This window comes from Prionailurus bengalensis, chromosome A2 (genome assembly GCF_016509475.1).
Source record: "Prionailurus bengalensis isolate Pbe53 chromosome A2, Fcat_Pben_1.1_paternal_pri, whole genome shotgun sequence".
In the NCBI taxonomy this organism is placed as follows: Eukaryota; Metazoa; Chordata; class Mammalia; order Carnivora; family Felidae; genus Prionailurus; species Prionailurus bengalensis.
The window spans coordinates 13,587,255-13,610,047 of record NC_057348.1 but is presented as its reverse complement, the minus strand read 5'-3'; the positions used below and the strand labels follow the sequence as shown (position 1 = coordinate 13,610,047).

The window sequence follows — 22,793 nt, the reverse complement described above, 5'->3', positions numbered from 1 at the left end:
CTCCCCCTCCCAGCAGTTCGTGAGGCGGCTGAAAGTGGGGCAGCCCTAGGGGCATACCCCAGCTGTGTTTCTAGGGCAGCTGGGAGGGGCCACTGAGGGCACCCCAGGGCTTCCTGGAGTAGGGGCGGGCAGGCCAAGGGAGGTGGGTGTGCAGATCGGGCATGGGGGAAGGTGAAGTGCAGATCCTGACTTTGATAAGGATAGAAACACCACTTCACCTGTGACTGGCGTCCTGCTCACACACCTGCTATGGCTCCCCAGTGCCCTTGGGAAAAAAGCCCAGCCCTTCAGCCTGACGCTCGAGGTCCCTGTCCGACTTATCACCTTCATCTCTCCTGTGGAGTCCGAGACCTCCTGGCTCATCCTGATGTTCCCCCAAAGCATGTCCCCTGAGCTTTGGTCTCTGCTGTGCCCCTCTGCGGGGAGTGCTGTTGCATTCTATAAACCCCAGTTCAAGATCCCCCTTCTCTGGGCATCCCTCCCTACTCTCCCTTGGAACACCCCCAGCCCCTCCCTGCACCCAGCCCTGACATCAAGGAGCTGGGGGAGGGCATCTGTGTCTAGCTCTGACCCCTCCTCCACTCTTCTCTCCCTCCTTCGATGTCTTTCCAGTGGCTGCTCTGACTTTGGGGAGATGGGAAGGAGCTGTGACGAGAGCAGAGGCCACTGGAGGCCCCCCAAACAATGATTAATTACGCTGGCTGTCCGGGGGGCACGATCTGCCGGGAGCCCAAATCCTCCTTTATCCTCGCTACAGCCTATTTTGCAGATGGGGTAGCTGAGGCCTGGAAGGGCCGACCTCGGTGATGGGGCAGCCCTGGGGCATGAGGCTCACTCCCCACTCACCGCTCAGCCCCACTGGGGGGCGGGGAGGGGAGGGGACTCTCTCTGAATCCATCTGTTCACAGGCAGCTGAGGCCTCTGGGCTCAGTGTCTCCATCTGTGAAATGGGGCCCATGATGGTGTCTCCTCGGGTGAGGTCTCAGGCTCCTCGAGGGGAGGTCGTGACTTTGGCCCTCTCTCTAACCGGTCTCTTCCCTCTTTCCTTATGTTTCTCTCAATCTGTCTCTGTCTCTCTCTGTCTCTGCCCCTCCCCCAGGCCTCACACATCAGTCCTGCAGCCCACTCCACCCCCTGGCCTGGCCTGGCCCTATTGCCAGTGAAGGCTGCTCTGTGCGGGGTCACGGGGTCCCCGTCCCCACTGTGCCAGGCCTGGGACACTGTTTCTTTGTTCCCATGGCTCTGACCTCATGGCCTCCCGGGCGCCTGACCCTGACCGGCCCAGTTGCCCCCCCCCCCCCCCCCAGGGACAGGGCAGGGCTTCTCCGAGAATGGGCCTCCTCCTGGCCCACCTGGGCCTCAGTTTCCCCAGATGCTCTTCCAAGAGAGACCCTCACCGTATGCTCCTCCGTCTCCCACGGTTCCGTGAACATTTTTTTTTTTTTTTGTAGGTGAAAAATCACATGACATAAAAGTAACCAGTTTAAAATACACAGTTCAGTGGCATTTAGAGCATTCACTACGTTTTGCAACCGTCACCTCTGTCTAGTTCCAGAATGTTCTCCCCACCCCAAGGGGAAGCTCGTCCCCATTAGCAGTCACTCCCCAGCCCCCACCCCCCAGCCGCTGGCAACCACTAATCTTTCTGTCTCTTCGAATCTGCCTGCCCTGGACATTTTATTTTTTATTTATTTTTTATTTTTTATTTTGCTCTGGACATTTTATATACATGGAATCATACAACACGTGGGCTGCTGCGTCTGGCTGTTTTCACTCAGCACGATGTGTTTGAGATTCATCCGCTTTGTAGCATGAATCAGTGCTTCTCCATGGACATCCTGGGCCTCTTTTGACAGTGGGGAGAGAGACTCAGAAAATGAGACCCCCAGATGCCAAAGAAATAGACACGGAGGAGAGAAAACGCTTCGTCTGAAGGAAGCAAAGGGGCTCTTTAGGAGCCGGGACCCAGGGTGCCCTGAGACCAGAGTCTGGGAAACGGGGAGGTGGGCATTTGCTGCGGCGGGGGAGGGGGGAGGTGCGGGGGGAGGGGTAAGGTACAGCAAACACTTCAGAATGACTTGTTGGGAGAGTGAACTCAGACATCCAAGAACCCTGGGCTCCCATTTGGCACCCGAGTCTCAGAAGTTGGCTAGAGAGGGCCAGAGACCAGGGCAAGGGCACAGAGCTGCCCCCTCATGAGGCTGGTACCCGGTGTCCTGCTTGGGTCTTTCTCGGGTCGGAAGAGACCCTGAGATCTAAGGCCCTGGGTCAGACTGGCCCCACGGGTGGCTTTGTGGCTGGGATGAGGCCACCATCACCGAGCTGACTTCCTGGGTTTCTCTTTCAGTTTGACTTATGCCAGGAGGGGCCATGACACCTAACTTTTTTTTTTTTTTTTTTTTTTAATCTTTTTAGCATTCTTTCTTGCTCAGCTTCAATGTGTTCCAGGGCGAGGACGGGGTGGCTGGGCCTCGCCAGCAACCCAGAAGCTCATCTGGGGCTGCAGGCCTCTGCATGGACTTCATGGGGCAGTTGTTGACCAGGCTGGTCCCCCTCCTTCTGCTCCTGCTTCCAGGGCAGGGCGGTGAGTGCTCCCCCCAGACAAGGTGGCTCTTTGCTGGGAGACGTGTGTGTGAAAGGCCGTGGATCTGGGTTTCTGGGGTGGGTTCTGCGTCTCTGGGCCTCAGTCTTTCCCTCTCTCAAATGGGAGATCGCTGATCATAGCTTCCGGGGTCCACCTTGGGCCTCCTCCCTCCGGTCTTGATTTTGTCTTCCGTGGAATGGGCCGAACCCCTGAATCTTTCCCACTTCCCAGAGTTCTGTGAGAAATGCTAAGAAAGGGTAAAGAACAACTATGTATATAAGTGATATACAGGATAACTGATTATGTTTGTAGTACATGGTATATTCCTACCTTATATATACTCATAGACTCTCTCCGTCTTGTGGAATCAGATGGGAAGGAGCCCAGACCCCTGCAGATGGCTGGGTTTGACCTCTAATTCCGGTTCAGCTGCTGCTGCTGTGTGACCTCAGGCCACCCCTTTGCCTCTCTGTGCCTCAGTTTCCCTCTCTGGAAACAGCAGCGGCAGGGTTTCAGGGCCTTCAGGGGTCAGGCAGGGCTGGAGATCAGAGACGGGGAGGGGTCCAGGGGACCCTGGGAAGAGCAGCCTGAGAGGTTGACGCGTGGATGAACAAGCGGGTGGATGGATGGGCAGAAGACTGGACGTGTGGAGGGACGGCAGGGCGGGTGGGCGGATCCGTTTATGGGAACGTGGAGAGGTGGGCGGATGGTGACTTGGCGAGCCCCCGGCCTGAGCCCCTCTCCCATGCAGTTGAACTCTGGGAATGTCACGATCTCTTTGTTGCCTTTGCAGCCGAAGCCTGCGGCACGAGCGGGTGCTGTTTTCAGGACCCACCGTATCCGGATGCAGACTCAGGTCTGGAACAGTTCTGTGCTGTGGGGAGAGGGCATGCGGGGCTCTGACTGGCCCATCCCTGGGGGCCGGTCCCTCAGCTCTCTCCTGCCCAGCCAAAGTTTGAGGCCGGCCTGAGGTCTTGGGAGTGACCAGACGGCCTACTGTCCTATCCTCACCAAGCTCGGGCGTCCTGGATCAGTCGCTTGCCTCTCTGAGCCTCGTCTCCTCCCTCGCAGGGTCACAGACTTGGCGTCTGTGTCTGTCCAGCGTGGGGGGCTAAGCAGCCGTGAGACATTTTGGGGCTCCCCGGAGGCAGGCATTGCTGGAACGTGTGTGCTCGCGATGCACCCCAATGAGGGCCTGCCATTGAACAGGCTCTTCATCCGCTCTTTTGTGCGAGAAATAGTCACTGAGCACCCACTCTGTGCGGACACAGTTCTAGGCATGAAAGAACCGGCCGTGACCCCAACTGCCAACCACATACATGGACGGCATCCTAGGATGTGCTATGAGAAACCAGAGGAGGTGGGGGATGAAGGAAGGGGCTGTTTCAGGTTGCCTGGTGGTCGAGGAGGTGACCCTGAAGGAGAAACTGGAATGCCAAGATCTGGGGGGAGAGCATTCTAGGCAGCTGGCCCCGCGTGTGCAAAGGCCCTGTGGTGGGAGTAAGCTTGGTGTGTTTGAGGACTGGTGAGGAGTCCACTGGTGTGGCCGGAGGGGGGTGAGCAGAGGAGAAAAGGGCACAGGGAGGGGGCTGGGAGCGGGTTCCTTAAATGTCACAAAGATTTACCCTGAGGGTGCGTCAGCAAGGAGGGGCCCCTCCCGATTCTTGGTCCATTCCCAAACCTCTGGTATCTCCTCTAGGCTCGGCTTCAGGTCCCAAGGACCTGACCTGCTACCGGATATTCAGCGCCGGTTATGAATGCTCCTGGCGGTATGAGGGCCCCGCGGCTGGGGTCAGCCACTTCCTGAGGTGCTGGTGAGGACCCTGCCCCAGTTCCCAGACCCTCATTCATCATCCCACCCTGGCTCCCGCTCTCAGATGTGTGACCTTGTCAGGCTCCTTTCGGGAGGCTCAGTTTCTCATGTGAGAAGAGAGGGCTGGGACTCTATGTTGTGGGGGGGGGTGGGAGGTGGGGGGGGCGTCCCTCTAGCCCCTCGTCCCCACCCTCTCACTCACTCGTCCATCCTCCCATCCATTCATTCCCATCTTCCTTCCTCCTGTGGCAGCCCATCTCGCGAGATTCCGGGACACACACACACACACACACACACACACACACGCACACACGCACACGCGCACACGCGCACACGCGCACACGCACACGCACACGCACACGCACACACACACACACACACACACACCCAACCCCTTGGTTCCAGGCTGATCCCCAAGGAGTCCCCAGGCCGGGGAGGGGGAGCAAAGGGGGCAGAAGAAGATGCTGGGATGCGACTCACACCTTCTGCCGAGGCACCCTGGGGGTCCCGAGGACCCCCAGACTGAGCACCAGCACTCTCCCTCCCCAGCCTCAGGTCCGGGCGCTGTTGCTACTTTGCCGCGGGCTCGGCCACCAAGGTGCAGTTCTCCGACCAGGACGGCATATCTGTGCTGCAGGCCGTCACCCTCTGGGTCGAATCTCGAGCCGGGAACCGGACAGAGAAGTCACCCAAGGTCACCCTGATGCTTCATAGCTCAGGTCAGTACTCTGTTCTCCTCCTCCTCCTCCTCCTCCCCGTGGCCCCTTCGTCACCCAGAGAAGCCTCCGGTCCCTGAGCCTGGACCTGGGGGGGATTCCGGCCAGCGGCTCGATAACGCCAGCTGTTTTCACATCACACGCTATCGTGAGACATGGCAGTTTTTTATGGTCCCCTCGCCAATCCCCAGCTGCCGGGCACTTAGGTGGCTTCTGGGTGAAAGCTGCTGGGACCCTGTTGGGTCTTCTATGTCTGTTTTCACGACTCAAACCACATACACTTTGACATATCGTTGCTGAGTTCCCACCGTGTGCTACCGCTGAGTCACAGGGACACGAGCGAGGCCACCAAAGTCTGCAGCTCGGAGCTGGGACTAGGGTGAGGTGAGAAGGGAGCCCGCCTGGGGCACAACATTTCCCAGGGGTGCCCCAAACCTCGCTAGTCGATATAAACACTGCGGTAATGCAATATTTTTAAAAAATCAAAATTCATGGGGAAAAAAATCCACGGTGAACAAAATACCGCGTTTTAAAATATGGGGTCGGTTTTAAAATATCGCGTTTTAAAATATGCTCAGTCGGTTAAGCGTCCGACTCTTTTTTTTTTTTTTTTTCAACGTTTATTTATTTTTGGGACAGAGAGAGACAGAGCATGAACAGCGGAGGGGCAGAGAGAGAGGGAGACACAGAATCGGAAACTGGCTCCAGGCTCTGAGCCATCAGCCCAGAGCCTGACGCGGGGCTTGAACTCCCGGACCGGGAGATCGTGACCTGGCTGAAGTCGGACGCTTAACCGACTGCGCCACCCAGGCGCCCCAAGCGTCTGACTCTTGATTTTGGCTCAGGTCATGATCTCACAGTCCTGAGATGGAGTCCTACATCAGGCTCCGCGCTGGGCTGCCTAAGATTCTCTCTCTCCCTCTCTCTGCCCCTCCCCTGCTCGTACTCTCTCTCTCAAAAACAAACAAACAAACAAAACCCCTCTAAACTCATAAATTAATTGGTTAATTAAAGACAGGATCCGACCGGGTCTTTGTACACCCTTGCCTTTCTTGCTTCACTGTACTCGTGGCCCTGCCTCTCTCTGCCTTCGTGGAGCCCAGAATCAAGTGGGGGTGATGAACGAGGCATGATTATGACATACGAGGAGATACCGCTGGGAGGCCAAGGAGGCTTCTGGCTCAAGCTGAGCCCGGAAGGATAAAAAAAAAAAAAAAAAAAAGATCCAACAGGAATAAAGCGTAGAAAAGTGTGTTCCAGGTGGAGGACATGAGAGCGACAGCAAGTGCAAAGGCCCTGCGGTAGAATCAGGCATGGTGTGACCAAGATGCAGAAAGAATGATAGACGTCTCTCTTTGGGTCAGGGTCTAAAAAATTAGTAAGATTTCCCTAATCGTCCTCTAGAAAAATAGATTGTCAACGACCCTCCCCGTCAGCAACTTACAAAAGCGCCTGTCTCACTATAGCATTGCTCTAAGGGGTATTGATATTTCCCTCCCAGGCTTAGACGGAGCATGTAAGGGTTTCCCCGATTCACATACTGGGGGCTTAGTCAGTTACCCTGGGCTGGGTGGGACGGATGTTCTGAAATTTTCAGGACCAGTAACTCACGCATATGCTGGCCCCCTCCCCAAACCCCATCTCTGCTTCCAGTTAAATACGACCCACCGCTGCTGGGAGACATCAAGGTGTCTGGCTCCGCGGGGCGGCTGCTCATGAAGTGGGAGACCCCAGCCCGCCAGGATGGCGCCGAGGTCCAGTTCCGGCACCGGACAGCCGGCAGCCTTTGGAAGCTGGTGAGTTTATTCCCCGGGCGGGGGGAGAACACAGGCCTCTCCCCGGGGCAGCTCCATCCCCCAAATCAGTTTCACCGTCTCTACACCCTTCCCCCCTCCTACCTGGCCTCCACTCTTGCCTTGTTTCTAGCCTCTGGGGTCTCCTTGACACTCAGCTCTCGTCGTGACCTCCCTCGCTCGCACACCTTCCATGGCTCCCTATTACCCTCAGGAGGGCATCCTTTCCTCGGCTGGCCCTAGGTACCCTCACCTGCCTCGTGCTTCCTCTGGTCCCCTCCTGAATGGCTGTTAGTCTCTGCTCATGCCCGGCATTTCCAGACTCTGCCTTTACCCATGCAGTCTTCTCCATCTGTGTGCTTTCCTTTCTATCTGAGCACATGAGAATCCAGCCCACCTTCAGGGTCCAGCTCCAGGGCCGCCTCTCCAGGAAGCTGCCCTTCCGCTTCCACTCCTCCCTTCCCTCCTCCTCCTCCTCCTCCTCTTCCTCCTCTTCTTCTTCTTCATCTTCTTCAATATAATTGACATATAACATTATATTGGTTTCAGGTGTTCAACATACTTATTTGATATTTATATACATATTGTGAGATGATCACACGAAGTTATAAACCTTTTTTCTTGTCCTAAGACCTTTGGAAGATCTACTCTCCCAGGAACTTTCAAATACACCACACCGTGTTATTAGTGTTATTATTTTTTAAATGTTTACTTATTTTTGAGACAGAGAGTGCCAGCGGGGAGGGGCAGAGGGAGAGGGAGCCACAGATGCCCAAGCAGACTCCAGGTTCTGAGCTGGCAGCCCAGAGCCTGACACGGGGCTCGAACTCACGAACTCGGAGATCATGCCTTGAGCCGACGGCGGCGGACGGGTCACCGACTGAGCCACCCCGGCGCCCCCATCAGGCAGTATTATTAGCTACAGTCACCGAGCTGGACATGACATCCCCAGGCTTTTGACCACCTTCACCCGTGTCACGCACCGCCCACCCCTGCCTCTGGCAACCACCAATCAGTTCTCTGTATCCACACGTTTCCGGGTGGCTTTGCTCTAGATTCCACGTGGGTGAGAGACCCTTTTACACTTAGCATAATACACTCCCCCATTCATGTCGTCACAGACGGCAAGATTTCCTTCTTGTACGGCTGATAGTCCATTGTATATATACCACCTGATTTTGGTTTTGTTTTTGTTTTTTTTTTTTTCATTCATCCATCGTCGGACCCTTAGGTTGTTTCTCTGTATGACTTTTTTGGACCTTCCTTCATTCTTTGGCTACCCTCTGCCGCCCCTGCTGGTTCCCCCCATCCCGGGGCGGAGCCAGCTGGGCCTGCCAGAAATCTCAGCCCTTGCTTAGCGCCCAGGAAGTCTCTAGTCTGGGGGGCACCTGGGTGGCTCCGTCGGTTAAGCGTCCCAACACTTTGATCTCAGCTCAGGTCACGATCTCACGGTTTGTGGGATCTCCGCTGACAGCATGGAGGCTGTTGGGGATTTTCTCTCCCCCTCTCTCTCTCTGTCCCTGCCCTGCTTGTGCTCTCTCCATCTCTCTCTCTCTTTCTCTCAAAATGAATAAACTTAAAAAAAAAAAAAGAAGAAGCAGCCCGTAGTTTGGGAGAGACAGAGGCCTCCAGCCTCTGAATTATGGCGTCTCCTCCTCCCTCAGACTGGGAGCATCTTGAGGTCTGGGAGCCGCCTCAGCGTCAGCCTCGCCGTCCCTTCCAATGTTGGGCCCCTCTGAGTCTCTGTTATGCCATCAGGTCAACGGAATCAGTCAGAGGCAGTGGTATGGGGCCTCTGATGGCGAAAGGCGTCTCTCTCTGTTTTATTTCCAGCCCCCTGAGCACCTTAGCAGAGGAGGGAACTGAAGCTTGGGATGTTGGGGGACTCTCAGCATCACACCAGGAAGTCTGGGCCAGGCTGTGTCCTAAAATCTGACTTTCCTGACCCCCAACACCATAGACATACAGGTTTTGCCACCTAAAGTAATTTTTGTTAAGATTTTTTCTTTTTTCCTTTTCTTTCTTTCTTTTTTTTTTTTTTTGAGAGAGAGAGAGAGAGAGAGAGAGCGCAAGCAGGGGAGGGGCAGAGAGAGAGAGCAAGACACAGAGTCTGAAGGCAGGCTCTAAGCTCTGAGCTGTCAGCAGAGATCCCGATGCGGGGCTCGAACCCACGAACCGCAAGATCGTGAACTGAGCCGAAATTAAAAGAGTTGGACGCTTCACCAACTGAGCCACCCTGGCGCCCCTGCCTCCTGAAATCTTTTCAGTAAACTTGTAATTCTAGAAGAATCTTAGATTCTCCGTAAAGTTTCCAGGAAGCCGACAACTCCCACAGAAACTCCACCCAGCTTCCCCGCATGTTAATATCTCACTTTCTTGAGTGTGTTTGTTTGCAACTGAGATGGCTGTTGGCATATTGTTATGAATTAAATTGCAGAGGTCACTTGTTTTTCCGCGAATGTCCTCTTTTATTTCTGGTTATTTATTTATTTATTTATTTATTTTTACAAACATCCTCTTTCTGTTCCTGGCTCCGACCCAAGCTCCCACACTGCACGTAAAATCATTGTTTAATTAGAAATTTTTTTTTAACGTTTATTTATTTTTGAGACCGAGAGAGACAGAGCAGGAACAGGGGAGGGGCAGAGAGAGAGGGAGACACAGAATCCGAAGCAGGTTCCGGGCTCCGAGCTGTTGGCACAGAGCCCGACGTGGGGCTCCAACTCACGGACCGTGAGATCATGACCTGAGCCGAAGTTGGACGCTTAACCGACTGAGCCACTCAGGTGCCCCTAAAATAATTGTTTACAATGAAAAGAGCTAGTATTTCTCAACACCGAAATGGTCACAGGTTCATTCATATGTGTGTGTGTGTGTGTGTGTGTGTGTGTATATGTATATATGTGTATATATATGTATATATTATATATATGTGTATGTGTATATGTATATGTATATATATGTATATATGTATGTGTATATGTATATATACGTATATATACGTATATATGTGTATATGTATGTATATGTATATATACGTATATATACATATATATGTGTATGTGTATATATATGTATATATGTGTATATATATATGTATATATATGATCTTGTCCTAGGGCCACTGTGGACGTCAGGATGATGCTGGCTTCGGTGAGAATAATATAACAACAGCTGCAGCAAGCTAGCGTTAATTGAGCACCCACTGGGTGCCAGGCCCAGTGCTAAATTCTCTGTGTGCTTCCTGGCCCACCCTGTAGTTCAGTATGGGATTATTCCCAGTTCACAGGTGAGGAAACAGCCTGGGGGGGCGAGAAGCCATTGATCAGGGGCACATCCCCATGGGTGGCCTTGCCGGGACTCTGACCTAGGGCAGGGGCAGAATGGGTGATCTTTTTTTTTAAATTTTTTATTTATTTAATTTTTTTTAACGTTTATTTATTTTTGAGACAGAGACAAAGCATGAACGGGGGAGGGTCAGAGAGAGGGAGACACAGAATCTGAAACAGGCTCCAGGCTCTGAGCTGTCAGCACAGAGCCAGACGCGGAGCTCGAACTCATGGACCGTGAGATCATGACCTGAGCCCAAGTCGGCCGCTTAACCGACTGAGCCACCCAGGCGCCCCAGAAGAATGGGTGATCTTGAAGCTCCAAGGGGACAGGCCCTGGCCTATTCCCACAGTGTCCCTGGGGCCCAGCATACAGCTGGCACTCAATAAGTGTATGACGACTGGGGCGCCCGGGTGGCTTAGTCAGTCAAGCATCTGACTCCAGCTCAGGTCATGATCTCGCGGTTTGTGGGTTCGAGCCCCGCGTCGGGCTCTGTGCTGACAGCTCGGAGCCTGGAGCCTGCTTCCGATTCTGTGTCTCCCTCTCTCTCTGCCCCTCCCCCCACACTTGTGCTCTGTCTCTCCGTCTTAAAAAACAAACGTTAAAATATTAAAAAAAAAAAAAAAGTGTATGACAGCTAGGTGCCGAGTGCCAAGCCCCGGGGCACCCCCAGGTGTGGGACAGCGCTTCAGCTTGATGTCTGACCTGTTTCTTGCCAGAGTCATGCCTCTGCCCCCTGCAGATGGACGCAGCCCAGGAATTCCAGCTGCGGAGGCGGCGGCTCAGGCCGGGAGCCCCAGGAGATCCCTGGAGCAGTTGGAGCAGCCCCGTGTGTGTCCCGCCTGGTGAGAGCACCTAGAGTCACAGGAACCAGGGCAGGCATTAGAAATGCGGCAGTGGAGGGGCGCCTGGGTGGCTCCGTCGGTTGAGCGTCCGACTTCGGCTCAGGTCACGATCTCACGGTCCGTGAGTTCGAGCCCCACGTCGGGCTCTGTGCTGATGGCTCAGAGCCTGGAGCCTGCTTCGGATTCTGTGTCTCCCTCTCTCTCTCTGCCCCTGCTCATGCTCTGTCTCTCTCGCTCTCAAAAATAAATAAACATTAAAAAAAGAAGAAGAAGAAGAATTCAGCAGTGGGCCTTGGAAATAAGGCGGCGGGTGTCAGTAAACAGGCGACGGGGTCCAAGAGGGAGGGAAGAATGAGGCCACTGGCAACATTTGCTCCTGGCCTTGTGATCTGGGGTCTCCTCCTGCCCAAGTGCATTATCTGCCGGAAAACAACTCCAAGAGTTATTTTCAGACTTTGGAAAAAAAAAATGTGTGGTAAAAAGCCCATCACATATAAAATGTACCATTTTAGCCATTTCAAAGTGTAGTTTTCTAGCGTTAAGTATAGCCACGTCGTTGGAGACTAGATCTCCATGTTTTCAGATTTTGCAAACTAACATCCCATGGGAATCCTGTGTTTCAAGGCGGGGCGGGGGGGTCCCCATCGGGGGTCTGTGGGTGGCGGCGGGCAAGGGAACGCCCCCAGCGTCACTGTCTGGCCCATCCCATTCATTGCAGAACGTCTCCCACAGCCCAGCTGGAGGTTCTCGGTGGGGGCACTCCGCCCAGACGGGAAGAGGCAGGTGACTCTGGATGGGCAGGTAATGGGCCGGCCCAGGGCTGTAGGGTGGCCTGGGATGGGCAGAAGGAGACAAGAAAGAGGCTGGAGTCAGGGCACGAGTAGGACATGGGGAAGAGCCGTGGAGGTGGCAAGGACCGTGGGTTTGACTCTGCAGGGTAATTGGGAGCGATGGAGAGTATGTGAGCAGAGGAGGGATATGGCGGGGTGCAGGTGTTCGTAGACTTCCCCTGGCTGCCGGGTGGGGGCCAGATTGTGAGGGGCTGGGGTGCAAGCCGGCAGGCCAGGGGTCGGCCATGTCAGTCTAGATGGGAGATAATAAACAACCCGTTAAGAACACTCTAATTAACCCCCATTTTACAGGGAAGGAAACTGAGGCACAGAGGGAAACTCTCCTGGCCAAGTCAGGGTGCAAAACCACCAAATGTTGCGCCGCCTGGCTTCACCATAATTAACGCGGCCAGCTCCCTAACGGGCTGTCGCGGTAAAGGCTGCAGTAAAGCTCTTTCACTTCCTGGCTTTCCTCTCATTCGAATTCCTTTTCTTAGGAAAAATTTCCAGGCTTTTCCAAAGATGGAAAAAAAAAAAAAAAAAAAAAACCACCAAAAAAACCCCAGAAAACGAAAACATTTTTTTCCCTGGCTCTCTGTGAGTTTCGCCAAATTATTTCCTCCTCAGACCAACATGCACCGGACATGAATGGCTATTTTCCAGCCGCCCTGGCAGCACGGAGGGTTTCTTTTGGGGGGACAGGGGGCGGGGGCTGGTTGTGTTGTTTTGTTTTAATTTTTGGCACAGGCCCTGGCCCATGGATGAGTCTGCCCGGGGGCCGCACCCTGGGGATGATGACCGGGGTCAGGCCTCCGCAAGCCTCTCCCACTCCCCACAGCTGCCCCAGCTTGAGCTTCCAGAAGGCTGCCTCAGGTCCAAGTCTGGCGGGGAGGTGACCTACCGTGTCCACCTGCACATGCTGTCCTGCCCGTGTAAGCCCAAGGCCACAAAGACCTTGCAGCTGAGAAGGTTCATCAATATCTCCGGCGCCGCCTATGACCTGGCTGTCGTCTCCCAGAATCGCTTCGGCCCCGGCCCCAACCAGACGTGGCACATTCCTGCCCATGCCCACACCCACCCAGGTGTCTCCTCTGGCCGGGGAGGGCTGCGGGAGGGCCTCTGGGATCTGAGAACCTACTCTGAGCCTCCGCCAGGCAGGGGGGTCGGGGGGGGGGGAGCGGGGAGGCAGGTGAGGCACAAAGTGAAGGGGGTGTCGAATTTAGGAATGTGTCAAAATCAACTAATTAGGGCATGTCATGTTACAACGCAGTATTTAAAGCAAACGCGCAAACACCAAAACTCTAGCTGGCAAAGTACAGCCCAGACCAACCACCTGTTTTTGTAAATAAAGTTGTACGGGGACCAGGGTGAGATCAGGGTGTGGTGGGCGAGGCGGGCACAGGATTGATCCTATCTTCACTTAAAATCTTGATATCTGGGGCGCCTGGGTGGCTTAGTCACGAAGCATCTGACTTCGGCTCAGGTCATGATCTCGCGGGTTCGTGAGTTCGAGTTCCGCAGCAGGGGAGCTCCAGCCCCGCTTCGGGGGAGCCCCGCTTCTCCCTGTGTCTTCCTGTCTCTCCCTCTGTCTCGCTTGCGCCCCCCCCCAGCATAAAATAAAAATCTTGATGTTTGTTCATTATGTATACATATACATAATTAAATATGTACATGTATTTATACATATAACGAAACAAATCAAGATTTATATTTATGTATACGGGCACGTATGCGCACACACATATTTTATTGAGGTGAAATTCGCGTAGCAACACCAGCCACTTTAACAGGTGCGATTCAGTGGCATTTAGGACATTCGCAGGGATGCGCAACCATCACCTCTGTCCGGTTCCAGAACATTTCTATCACCCTCAAAGGGAGACCCCGTGCCCATCAGCCGTCACTCCCCACCCCCCTTCTCCCCAGCCCTTGGCAACCACTAACCCGCTTTCTGTCTCTGTAGATTTCACGGAAACGGGGTCACACACCACGTGGCCTCTTGTATCTGGCTTCTTTCACCAGCCTAACATTTTCCAAGTTCATCCACGTTTCCTTTTTATGACCGAGGAATATTCTATCGCGTGGCCGGGACCCCGGCGCATTGACCTGTTCATCCACGGATGAACACTTGGGCTGTTTCCACCTTTTGGCGATTGTAAATTGTGCCCATCACATACTTTTCCTTTCATGTTTTGACTTCTTTAGCTTTATTTATATTTTATTTTATTTTTAATGTTTTATTGACTTATTTTTAAGAGAGAGAGAGAGAAAGAGAGAGCACGAGTGGGGGAGGGGCAGAGAGAGAGGGAGACACAGAATCTGAAGCAGGTTCCAGGCTCTGAGCTGACAGCACAGAGCCCGATCCGGGGCTCGAACCCACGAACCGTGAGATCGTGACCCCAGCCGGACGCTTAAACGACTGAGCCACCCAGATGCCCCTTGATTTTTTTTTTTTTTTAAATATCGCATTTAAAACAACATTTACCTTGACGACTGAGTTCTTCAGTGCCTCACATTTTGTGCCCGATCGTTGCCTCACTCACACCCCGGTCCCGGCCCCACCGAGCCACCCGGCAACCCTGTGAGCACAGGGCTGTTACGACGATGCCCATTTCAGAGATGACATGACTGAGGCTCAGATGGGTGAAGCCACTCGCACAGCAGCGAGCCGGTCAGCTCCCGGCCTGGTTTGGGTCATGGCCCCGCTGTGTGACCTTGGGCCAGTGGCTCTCCCTCCCTGAGCCTCCGAGTCTGTGTTAGTGGGGTGATCACGGTCCCCGTTGGTAGCGAAGGGTATAGCAAAGCCCTCACACGGGCCCGGCGCATATAGTCGGCGCTCAATACGTGCTAGTTGTGGACCCCGGAATTAGAAGTCGTGCCCACCTCCCCAAGGCTGTTGCAGACGCCCTTGCGGTAGGGAGTGGGAGAGATGAGCCGGGAGCTGAGTGGATGTGTCCTTGTGCCCAGGCCAGGAGGCCCATCCGGCACCACACCCACCCGTCACTGGGTGAGGCAGGAGGTGGGTGGCCAAACATCTGCTGGAACAAGAGATGCTCCCCGGGCTGGCGGGGCGGGAAGGGGAGGGGTGCGCATGCGTGTGTGTGTGTGTGTGTGTGTGTGTGCGCGCGCGCGCGCGCGTACAGGCGTCGCAGAAGGTGGACGGTGGGCGTCTTAGCAGGGAACTCATGGTCAGACCTGGAGACGACCGAACTTATTCAAACAGCCCCTGGGCCCGGCCCCCAGCCCGGTGGCCCCCAGTGTGAGGAGACAGAGCCAGGCAGAGATACCCGCGGCCCCGAGGGGTTAGGGTTTGGCCAGAGGATGGCACGGGGCTACGGGAGCCTTGGACTGGCGGGAGAAGGGGGCACCTGTTCTCACGTGGCTCTCTCCGCTCCTTCCAAAACCAGGGGTTCTGAATATCAGCGCCGGCGCCAACGGGACCATCATGCGTTGGCCAGCCTGGGCCCCGGACATGACCTACTGCATCGAGTGGCAGCCCCGGGGCCAGGACAGGAGCCTGACCACCTGCACCCTGACTCCACCCCAGGATCGGGACCCTACTGGAATGGGTACCGTAATGCCCCGCCTCTGCCTCTGCCTTAGAGCCCCTGGTCGGGTCAGACCTCTATGGGCCGTGCGGGTGCGATGTGTGAGGCCCAGAGAGGCCTGGCTGCTTACCCGACGTCCCCCAGAGGTGGGAGCCAGGCTGAGACTTGGACCCTCCCCCCCATGCAGGTCGGGAGCCCCCTGCCAGGATCCTGGGGCATCAGGGCTTACTTAGCCCTGGGCAGATCGCGCCCCAGTAGGTAATGAGTCTCACATCCCAGGGTGCCTGTTAAACATTCACCCGTGCCAGAGAAGGTGCAGCTAGCAACATACTGGTGGCAAATTTAATGAGGCCTCCGGAGGAAAACAGGGAGGGCTCATGGCCCCCGCAACCTCGCGTCTTCCCTCCCGCTTCCTACCCTGGGCCTGGCCTCCGCCAGGAACCTCAGCCTCAGACTGGCCCGTGAGGAGTCCGCAGACTGGGGAGGCAGAGCTGGGGACAGGCCCACCAGGCCCTGTAGAGGAAGGGCTGGGCTGGGGCGGGGGGCGGGGACGGGCTGTGGGGGGATAAGGGAGGGATCCTGGAAGAGGGGACATTGGTGCGAGGGTTTTGAAGCATGAGCAGGAGCGCTCTCTGGGAGTTCCCGGCACGAGGCACAGCCAGCGCCGAGACGTGGAGGGAAATACAACCTGTTTACTGGCTTGGCCCGGGCCAATCTTCCAGCAACCTACAGCTGGAGCAGGGCATCCGGGGCGCTGGAGCAGAAGATGTGTTACCGCATCACGATCTTCGCGTCCGCACACCCACAGAAGCCCACCTCGTGGTCCACGGTCTTGTCCACCTACCACTTCGGGGGCCACGGTGAGTAGCCCAGACCTACGGGGTGGTCCCTCCGGAGGGCTTGGCAGCGGCCTTGGGCGTGAGGAGGAGGGAAGGGACATTCAGGGGCACTTACTCCGGGCCAGGCCTTGGCCAGAAGCCAGACACGCAGACGGGGGTTCCTGTAGACGCCCCGAGCGGCCTCGCCCCATTTTATAGATTTAATAAAGTGAGGCGCAGAGAAGAGAAATGATGGCGCCTGGCCGGGGAGCCAGGACTCGAACCCGGGCCCGCCCGACTCTGCCGCCGAGGTCACCCGCGTGGGGCTCTGCGCGGGGCCAGGCTGGGCACGCGGGAAGGAAGGGTTCAGCCGGTACTCCGGGAACTGACCATGGCCGCGGTTGCAGCCCCGGGGGCCGGAAGCCCACAACACGTGCTGGTGAAAAGGCTCAGCCAGGACTCCGTGACGGTGGAGTGGGCACCCTCCGTGCTGAGCGCTTGCCCTGGCGTCCTGAAGGAGTACGTCGTGCTCTGCCAGGAGAAGGATGGAGGCCAGATGTCCAGTACGTGAGGCAGCGCGGGTCTGGCTGCGGGGAGAAGGGGTCTGGGATTGAGGTCTGCCGGGCTGCGGGACCCCGAGCGCCTCGCTGCCCCTCTCTGGGCCTTGGTTTTCCCACCCATAACCCAGGAGATGGGCTCCGAGTCTCGACGGCCCTTTCCGGGCCCCCAGGGGGCAGCAGCCTTGTGCCCACAACATACCCCGTGTGTGAGTGGCAGCCCCTCCTGTGAATCCCCAGCTGTCCCCATTTCACAGATGGGAACACTGAGGCCTGGCGCGGGATTCCCGCCCAAGGGTTAAGGAAGCCTGGACTTGGGCTCAGTCAGGTGCCCCTTCTCGCTCCTTAGGAGGGGAAGAAGTGAGAACACGCCGGGCAAGTCTCACTAGGGCCCCCCTCTCCCATTCGGGGAACACGGCCTTTCCGATACGGCCTCACACCCCCCACCTCCTGCAGCAACGGGCCGGGCCAGCGAGACCTGCCTCTTCGTGTCTTGCCTTCCCACCAAGCACCTAGCACTCACCGGTCAAGGCACAGATGCCCCGGGGGCAGGGGGGGACACCCAGGTATCAAAGACACCTGCCATCAGCCTGGCCACCCGTTGCTTAGAGAGGGTAAATGAGGCCGAGTGGGGTTCGGTGGCTTATTCGGGGCGGCGTAGCTGGCAGCGGCCATTACCGAAAACCCATCTGCCAAAAGTCAGGTTGCTGAAGATTAGCGCACGAACCACCCGTTGGCCACATTTACCCGTTCCCCCCAAATTCCGTTTGAAGAATATTCTATCTTCAATGTACACAAAGAATATCGACTGAGGCTTCTAGGAGTTTTTTTCTTCTTGATAACGGCCGAGAGCGGTGTTCTCATCGTGAGGATTTTTATGGAGGGCTTTATTTTATTTTTTTTAAGATTTTTATTTATTTTGAGAGAGAGAAAGAGAGAGAGAGCACAAGCTGGGGAGGGGCAGAGAGAGAGAGAGACAGAATCGGAAGCAGGCTCCAGGCTCTGAGCTGTCAGCACAGAGCCCGACGTGGGGCTCAGACTCACAGACCGCGAGATTCATGACCTGAGCCGAAGTCGGAGGCTCAAACGACTGAGCCCCCGGGGCGCCCCGAAAAAGTGTTTTTAAGGAGGAGAGGGAGGAAACCACGCAGATATCTGGGGAAAGGGTGAACAAAGTAGAGGAGGGGCGGACTGTCCGTGCAAAGGCCCTGAGGTGTAACAGAACCTGGCGTCTCTGAGGAGCTTGGAGGAAAAGGCAGGTGGGTCTGGGCAGGGGACGGAGCAAGGAGCCTGCAGAGGTCAGGATTTGAGAAAAATAGCACCATTCACTAAATATTTTGGTGACGAAGATTCCTCCAAATAAGCCGAGGTGCGTGGGTGCATTAAGAGTTTTCAGCAAAACGCCTTGAGTCCCCATTGCCACTCCTAGGGTGTCGCTGCCCAGCCAGGCCCCGGGCATCCCATCGCCCGATGGGAGTAAAGGCAGTCTAGGAACCCGCGCCTGCCTCCCTCCCACAGAGCTGTCTGTGAAGCCCACGGAGACCGAGGTCACCCTTGGTGGCCTTCGGGCTGGCACAGCCTACACCGTGCAGGTTCGAGCAGACACAGGGACGCTGCAGGGCGCCTGGAGCCAACCCCAGCCATTCAGCTTCGGTGAGTAAGAGGACAGGGCCCGGGTGTTTACCCAGCATGCACTGCCCCGGCCCAAGCCTCCCCCAGCCGCCCCGCCCTGGCCCTGCCCCTGCCCCCAGTGCATCACCCTCAGGAGGAAGTCCCACCTCACTCTGTTCCCACCTCTTCTTGCGGTTTTTCCCTTCCGGAACCTTCTCTCACACTCCTGTTGCCTTGCCTGTGCAGGCGCCTCTGCCCGGAATGTCTGTGCTTCCCGCTAACTCCTTTCCATCCTCCAAAACCCAGCTCATACGCTTCCTCCTCCAGGAAGCCTTCCACGCTTTCCTCTGGGTGCCCACCCCGCCCCCTGCCCCCCTAGCTGTTACTGCCCTTCCTTCCTGGCCTGACATCTTGGGAGTGGGTGAGGGAGGGTGTCTGTGTCCCAGGCTCTGTCCCACCACCCCCCCCCCTCCAGCCTGGGGGCTCCAGGGGAGGTAGAGGGGGCAGGGGGCTATTTATTGAGTGAGTGAATGTGAATGAATGAGTGTCTCTCTTATCGCAAAGATAAGGAGGCGGGCTCCGTTGTCCTGGGGTGTGTGGCTGGAAGAGATTTGGCAATCAGATGATCCCTGTTCCTGCCATAGTCGCTGCCTGTTGTCCTTACGGTGAAATCTGGTCCCAAGAGAGCCAGGCAGTCGGTCCTTGCGTGGGGTGGCAGGTCTGGGTCCAGGGGAGCAACCACATGGGCACAACCTGCGGGCACTTGGAGCCACGGTGTCCTGGGCGCAGCGGGCCAGGCCTTTGTCCCGCAGACACAGGGCAAGTGGGTTCCCCGGTCTCCGGCTTCACGTATGAGGAAACTGAGGCACAGAGGGACCCATGGCATGCCATGGTCAGCAGCGAGTTGATGGAGGGTCCAGCCCTCCCACCTCCCTTCCCAGTAAGAGGCAGGAGGTGTCCCTCCCCCAACCCGACCTCTCCCACTCCCAGAAGTCCAGGTTTCCCAGTTCGATTTGTCTGTACTCCTCGCGTCTCTGGGGAGCTTCCTGAGCATCCTTCTCCTGGGCGTCCTTGGATACCTCGGCCTGAACAGGTAACTTACACCATCCCCCCCAAGATGGTCCGTAATGGCAATAGTAGGTATTGGTGCCCAGTTTACAGATGAGGAAACTGAGGCTCAGAGAGTCAGGTCCAAAGTATCCAGCGGTGGGGGCTGAGCTGGGATTTGAAACAAAGTCTGTCAGATGCCCGCCTCCCCCCCCCCCCACCCATCCACATCATTTCTCCCTTTATAACCTAGTGGAGATGAACAAAATAAGACAGAACAATGAAAAAGTAAGAACGGATAGAAACACTGCTCCTCCGACCAGCTCCCTTCCCTCCCCAGGGCTGCGCGGTATCTGTGCCCGCCCCTGCCCACACCCTGTGCCAGCACTGTGGTCGAGTTCCATAGCAGCCAGGGGAAGCAGGTAAGGGCACACCTTTTCTAATTTAAGGTCTTATTTATTGGGTCTATACTCTGGGCCGGGGTTCTACAGAGTAATGGCCATGCCTTCACTCATTTTATTCTCCCCTAACCACTGACACAGGGATTCCAAAAACCCGTCCTATTTCACACACTGACAAGCAGAGGCCCAGAGAGGAACCTCCTGTGGGTCATTTCCTAGCAGCAGAAACAACAGAAGAACCCAGTGGGGGTGGGGGGGGGGTAAGGGGAGGATTCCCTGGATGGTGGTCTTCAGGCATGGCTAGATCTAGGAATCCCGACACTGAACATCCATTTGTCTGGGCTGCTGTTCTGCCCGCAGTCTCCCCTCCCAGCCAGGCGCAGACTTTCCCCAGTGGAAGCAGGTGCCATTTTCCCCATTCACTTCAGCAAAAGTCTCAGGGCTATCACTGATTGGCCCAGCTTGGGCCACATGCTCATGGAGTCAGGGGCTAGAGTGCTCTGATTGGCTGGGCCAGGTCACATGTCCATCACTCAAATTGGGGCGGGGACACTGCCCTGCCTGCCCAATCACATCAACAGTGAGAAGAGGAACAATTTCCCAAAGAGAAATGGGGCGCCGGGGAGGACTTCCCAAGGGGATGCCGAATGGGGGGGGGGGTCACTGATTTAGAGCTGATCCTCGAATTGGTCTCAGGATTTTAGAGAATTAAGCCAGCAGGAGCACGATCCACTCCCCGTGTGGATAGGAAATAGGGCGCTGCCCACAGCCTCGGGCCCACCCTTCCTATCTAGGCTTGGCAGTGGACAAGCCCGGCAGACTTCCCAGAGGAGGTGTACCAAAAAGAGGCCCTGGTGGTGAACGTGTCCTGGGAAAAAGGTGAGGGAACGGACCTGGACACGCCCGGGCATCTCAAGGAGAAGACACGGCTGCTTCAGGGCACTCCTGAGCTGGCCTTGGACGCGGAGCTGCCCTCGGAGGACAGGAGACAGGTGCGAGGACACCCTGAGGCTCAGACTCCGGAGCCGGGAAGGCAGGATGGTCTGGAGGGCAGCCCTGCCCAGGCGGCTGGACTCTCACTGCTCTTGGGAGACCTAATACAGACTCCCGTATTCAGTGGCCCTTCGCACACCGGCCTGGAGGCCTGAGGGACGGAGGGGAAAGTCGTCCTTCGGGCAGGAAGCCTGAAGACAGCCGGTTATTAAGCAAACGTTGCCTACCCAGCTTATTCTGTCTAAACACTCCCGCGATGTCCTGAACCCCCACAACCACCTCGAGAGGTACATGGCTGTTCTATCTTACAGACACGGCCACTGAGGCTCAGAGAGGGCAAGTGGCTAGGCTGAAGCTACACAGCACTGGTGGGAGTCAAACCTGGGCCAGGTGACCCAGACCCCATTTCCACCCTCGAGGCTCTGATGCCACCGCCCTCCCCGCCCCCGACTCTGTCTAGCAACTCTTGCAACATGTCCTCTGGTGGGAACTCTAGAAAGCGCCAGAAAATGGAAGCTGCTACCCCCCCCCCCCCCCAAGACACCATGGGGGAAGGGATTCGGTGTTGAATAGGCTGGAGGGGGGAGGGGGGAGGCTCATGCTGATCCTAGGAACCGAGGCTGGACGTCTTGTCCCAGGAGCACTTGATGGGGAGTCTGGGCACAGAGTTCCTGCGGGCGCTGCAGGGTGTCCAGGCTCTGAGGATGTAGTGGTGGGGAAAACAAGGAGGGGGGGCTCTAATCATTCTGAAGGAAGTGATGGCCCCTCCTCAGCCTCAGTCTCCTCCCCTGTAGAATGGGGGTGAGGATAATACTGAACTCACAGAGCTGTGGGGTGGGGGAGGGGGCTTATGGCTGAATAAATGAGCCTTCCGTTTTAATAAATGAGACACAACTGGATGATCACTCCGAACTCTACCCGATCAGGACTGGGCAAGGGAAGGGGAGGGACAGCCCGAGGGGGAGCGGGTCCCCTGAAATCAGGAGCCATGGTTCCTTCCCCCAGCTCCACCCCTCTTAGGGGTCGATTCTCCCTCCACCCAGGGTCAGCGCTTGGGGTTCCTCCTTTCTCTTCGCCCTCAACGCTCCGCAGCCCCCCCCCCCCCCACGCCCCATTCGGACCCTGAATCTGCCCTCTTTCCGTCCCTCCCCACCCGAGCTCCTCCCGTCGTCTCGGATTCCCCCGTGGCCACCAGGTGGCAACACCAGCCCGTGTCTCTCGGCCCTCGCGGGCCTCCCCTGCCCCCTCCCCGCCCCCTCCCCTGCCACGGAGTTTGCAAAACAGACTAACGGTTTTAAGGGAGGGCGGGGAGGGGGAAGGGGAGGAGATTAGAACCCAGAACCCCTGGATTTTGTGGCAAAAGGACAGGAAGCTTCTGGGGCAGAAAGGTCTGGCTCCATAACGCCCCGGGGAGGGGAGAGGCTCAGGCCCCGCCCCCTGGGGGGCGCCCCAGTTTCCCATCTATGCATCTAGAAGGGAGAACAGAAGCCTTGCCCCCCCCCCCCCAACCCCGTGCTCCAGCTGCGAGAGACGGTTCGGTTCACCGTTGTACGCATGCTCCCTCCCCTGGATGTGCCACCTCCCATCCAGGCATGCCTTCCCTTGCGAATCAGTGCTTCGTTGGTGGCAAGACCAGGTGGGCAGACAGCAAGGGATGCCGGGTCAGCGGCCTCATAAAAAAGACCAGAGGGACCTGGGCCGCAGCTCAAAGCTACCTTCTCAAGCCCAGAACCCGACACCCACCCCTACCCCTCACAGTGAAGCCTCCAGGTAACTAAACGCCCCCCTAGGGGCTGCCCCAGTCCTGGACCCACCCTGTTTGGTGGCCCCACGAGGTAACAAACCCATACCGAGGCACAGCCTCCCTGGGTCCAAGGAGTAGGAGTTGGACATTTTATTGAGCACCA

At 56.4% G+C, this 22,793-nt stretch overlaps 1 protein-coding gene across 1 annotated transcript; it reads left to right on the top strand.

Moving 5' to 3' along the window:
• The first annotated feature begins 2,424 nt into the window (after positions 1-2,424).
• IL12RB1 (interleukin 12 receptor subunit beta 1) lies at positions 2,425-21,785 on the top strand. The gene is made up of 16 exons (XM_043587016.1): positions 2,425-2,584; positions 3,378-3,440; positions 4,284-4,398; positions 4,947-5,116; positions 6,767-6,909; positions 10,026-10,059; positions 10,956-11,081; positions 11,800-11,882; positions 12,750-12,993; positions 15,319-15,480; positions 16,182-16,319; positions 16,685-16,840; positions 18,353-18,487; positions 19,436-19,538; positions 19,833-19,914; positions 20,688-21,785. The coding sequence occupies exons 1-16, from the start codon at positions 2,515-2,517 to the stop codon at positions 21,039-21,041; spliced, it is 2,178 nt and encodes a 725-aa protein (XP_043442951.1). The 5' UTR covers positions 2,425-2,514; the 3' UTR covers positions 21,042-21,785.
• Positions 21,786-22,793: the final 1,008 nt, after the last annotated feature.

Bases quoted from the DNA above. Each gene is read 5' to 3' on its own strand.
- IL12RB1 (XM_043587016.1), top strand. From the start codon at position 2,515: ATGGACTTCATGGGGCAGTTGTTGACCAGGCTGGTCCCCCTCCTTCTG. The intron at 6,910-10,025 runs GTGAGTTTATTC...ATCTTGTCCTAG, and splicing joins CCGGCAGCCTTTGGAAGCTG to GGCCACTGTGGACGTCAGGA. The intron at 12,994-15,318 runs GTGTCTCCTCTG...TTCCAAAACCAG, and splicing joins CCATGCCCACACCCACCCAG to GGGTTCTGAATATCAGCGCC.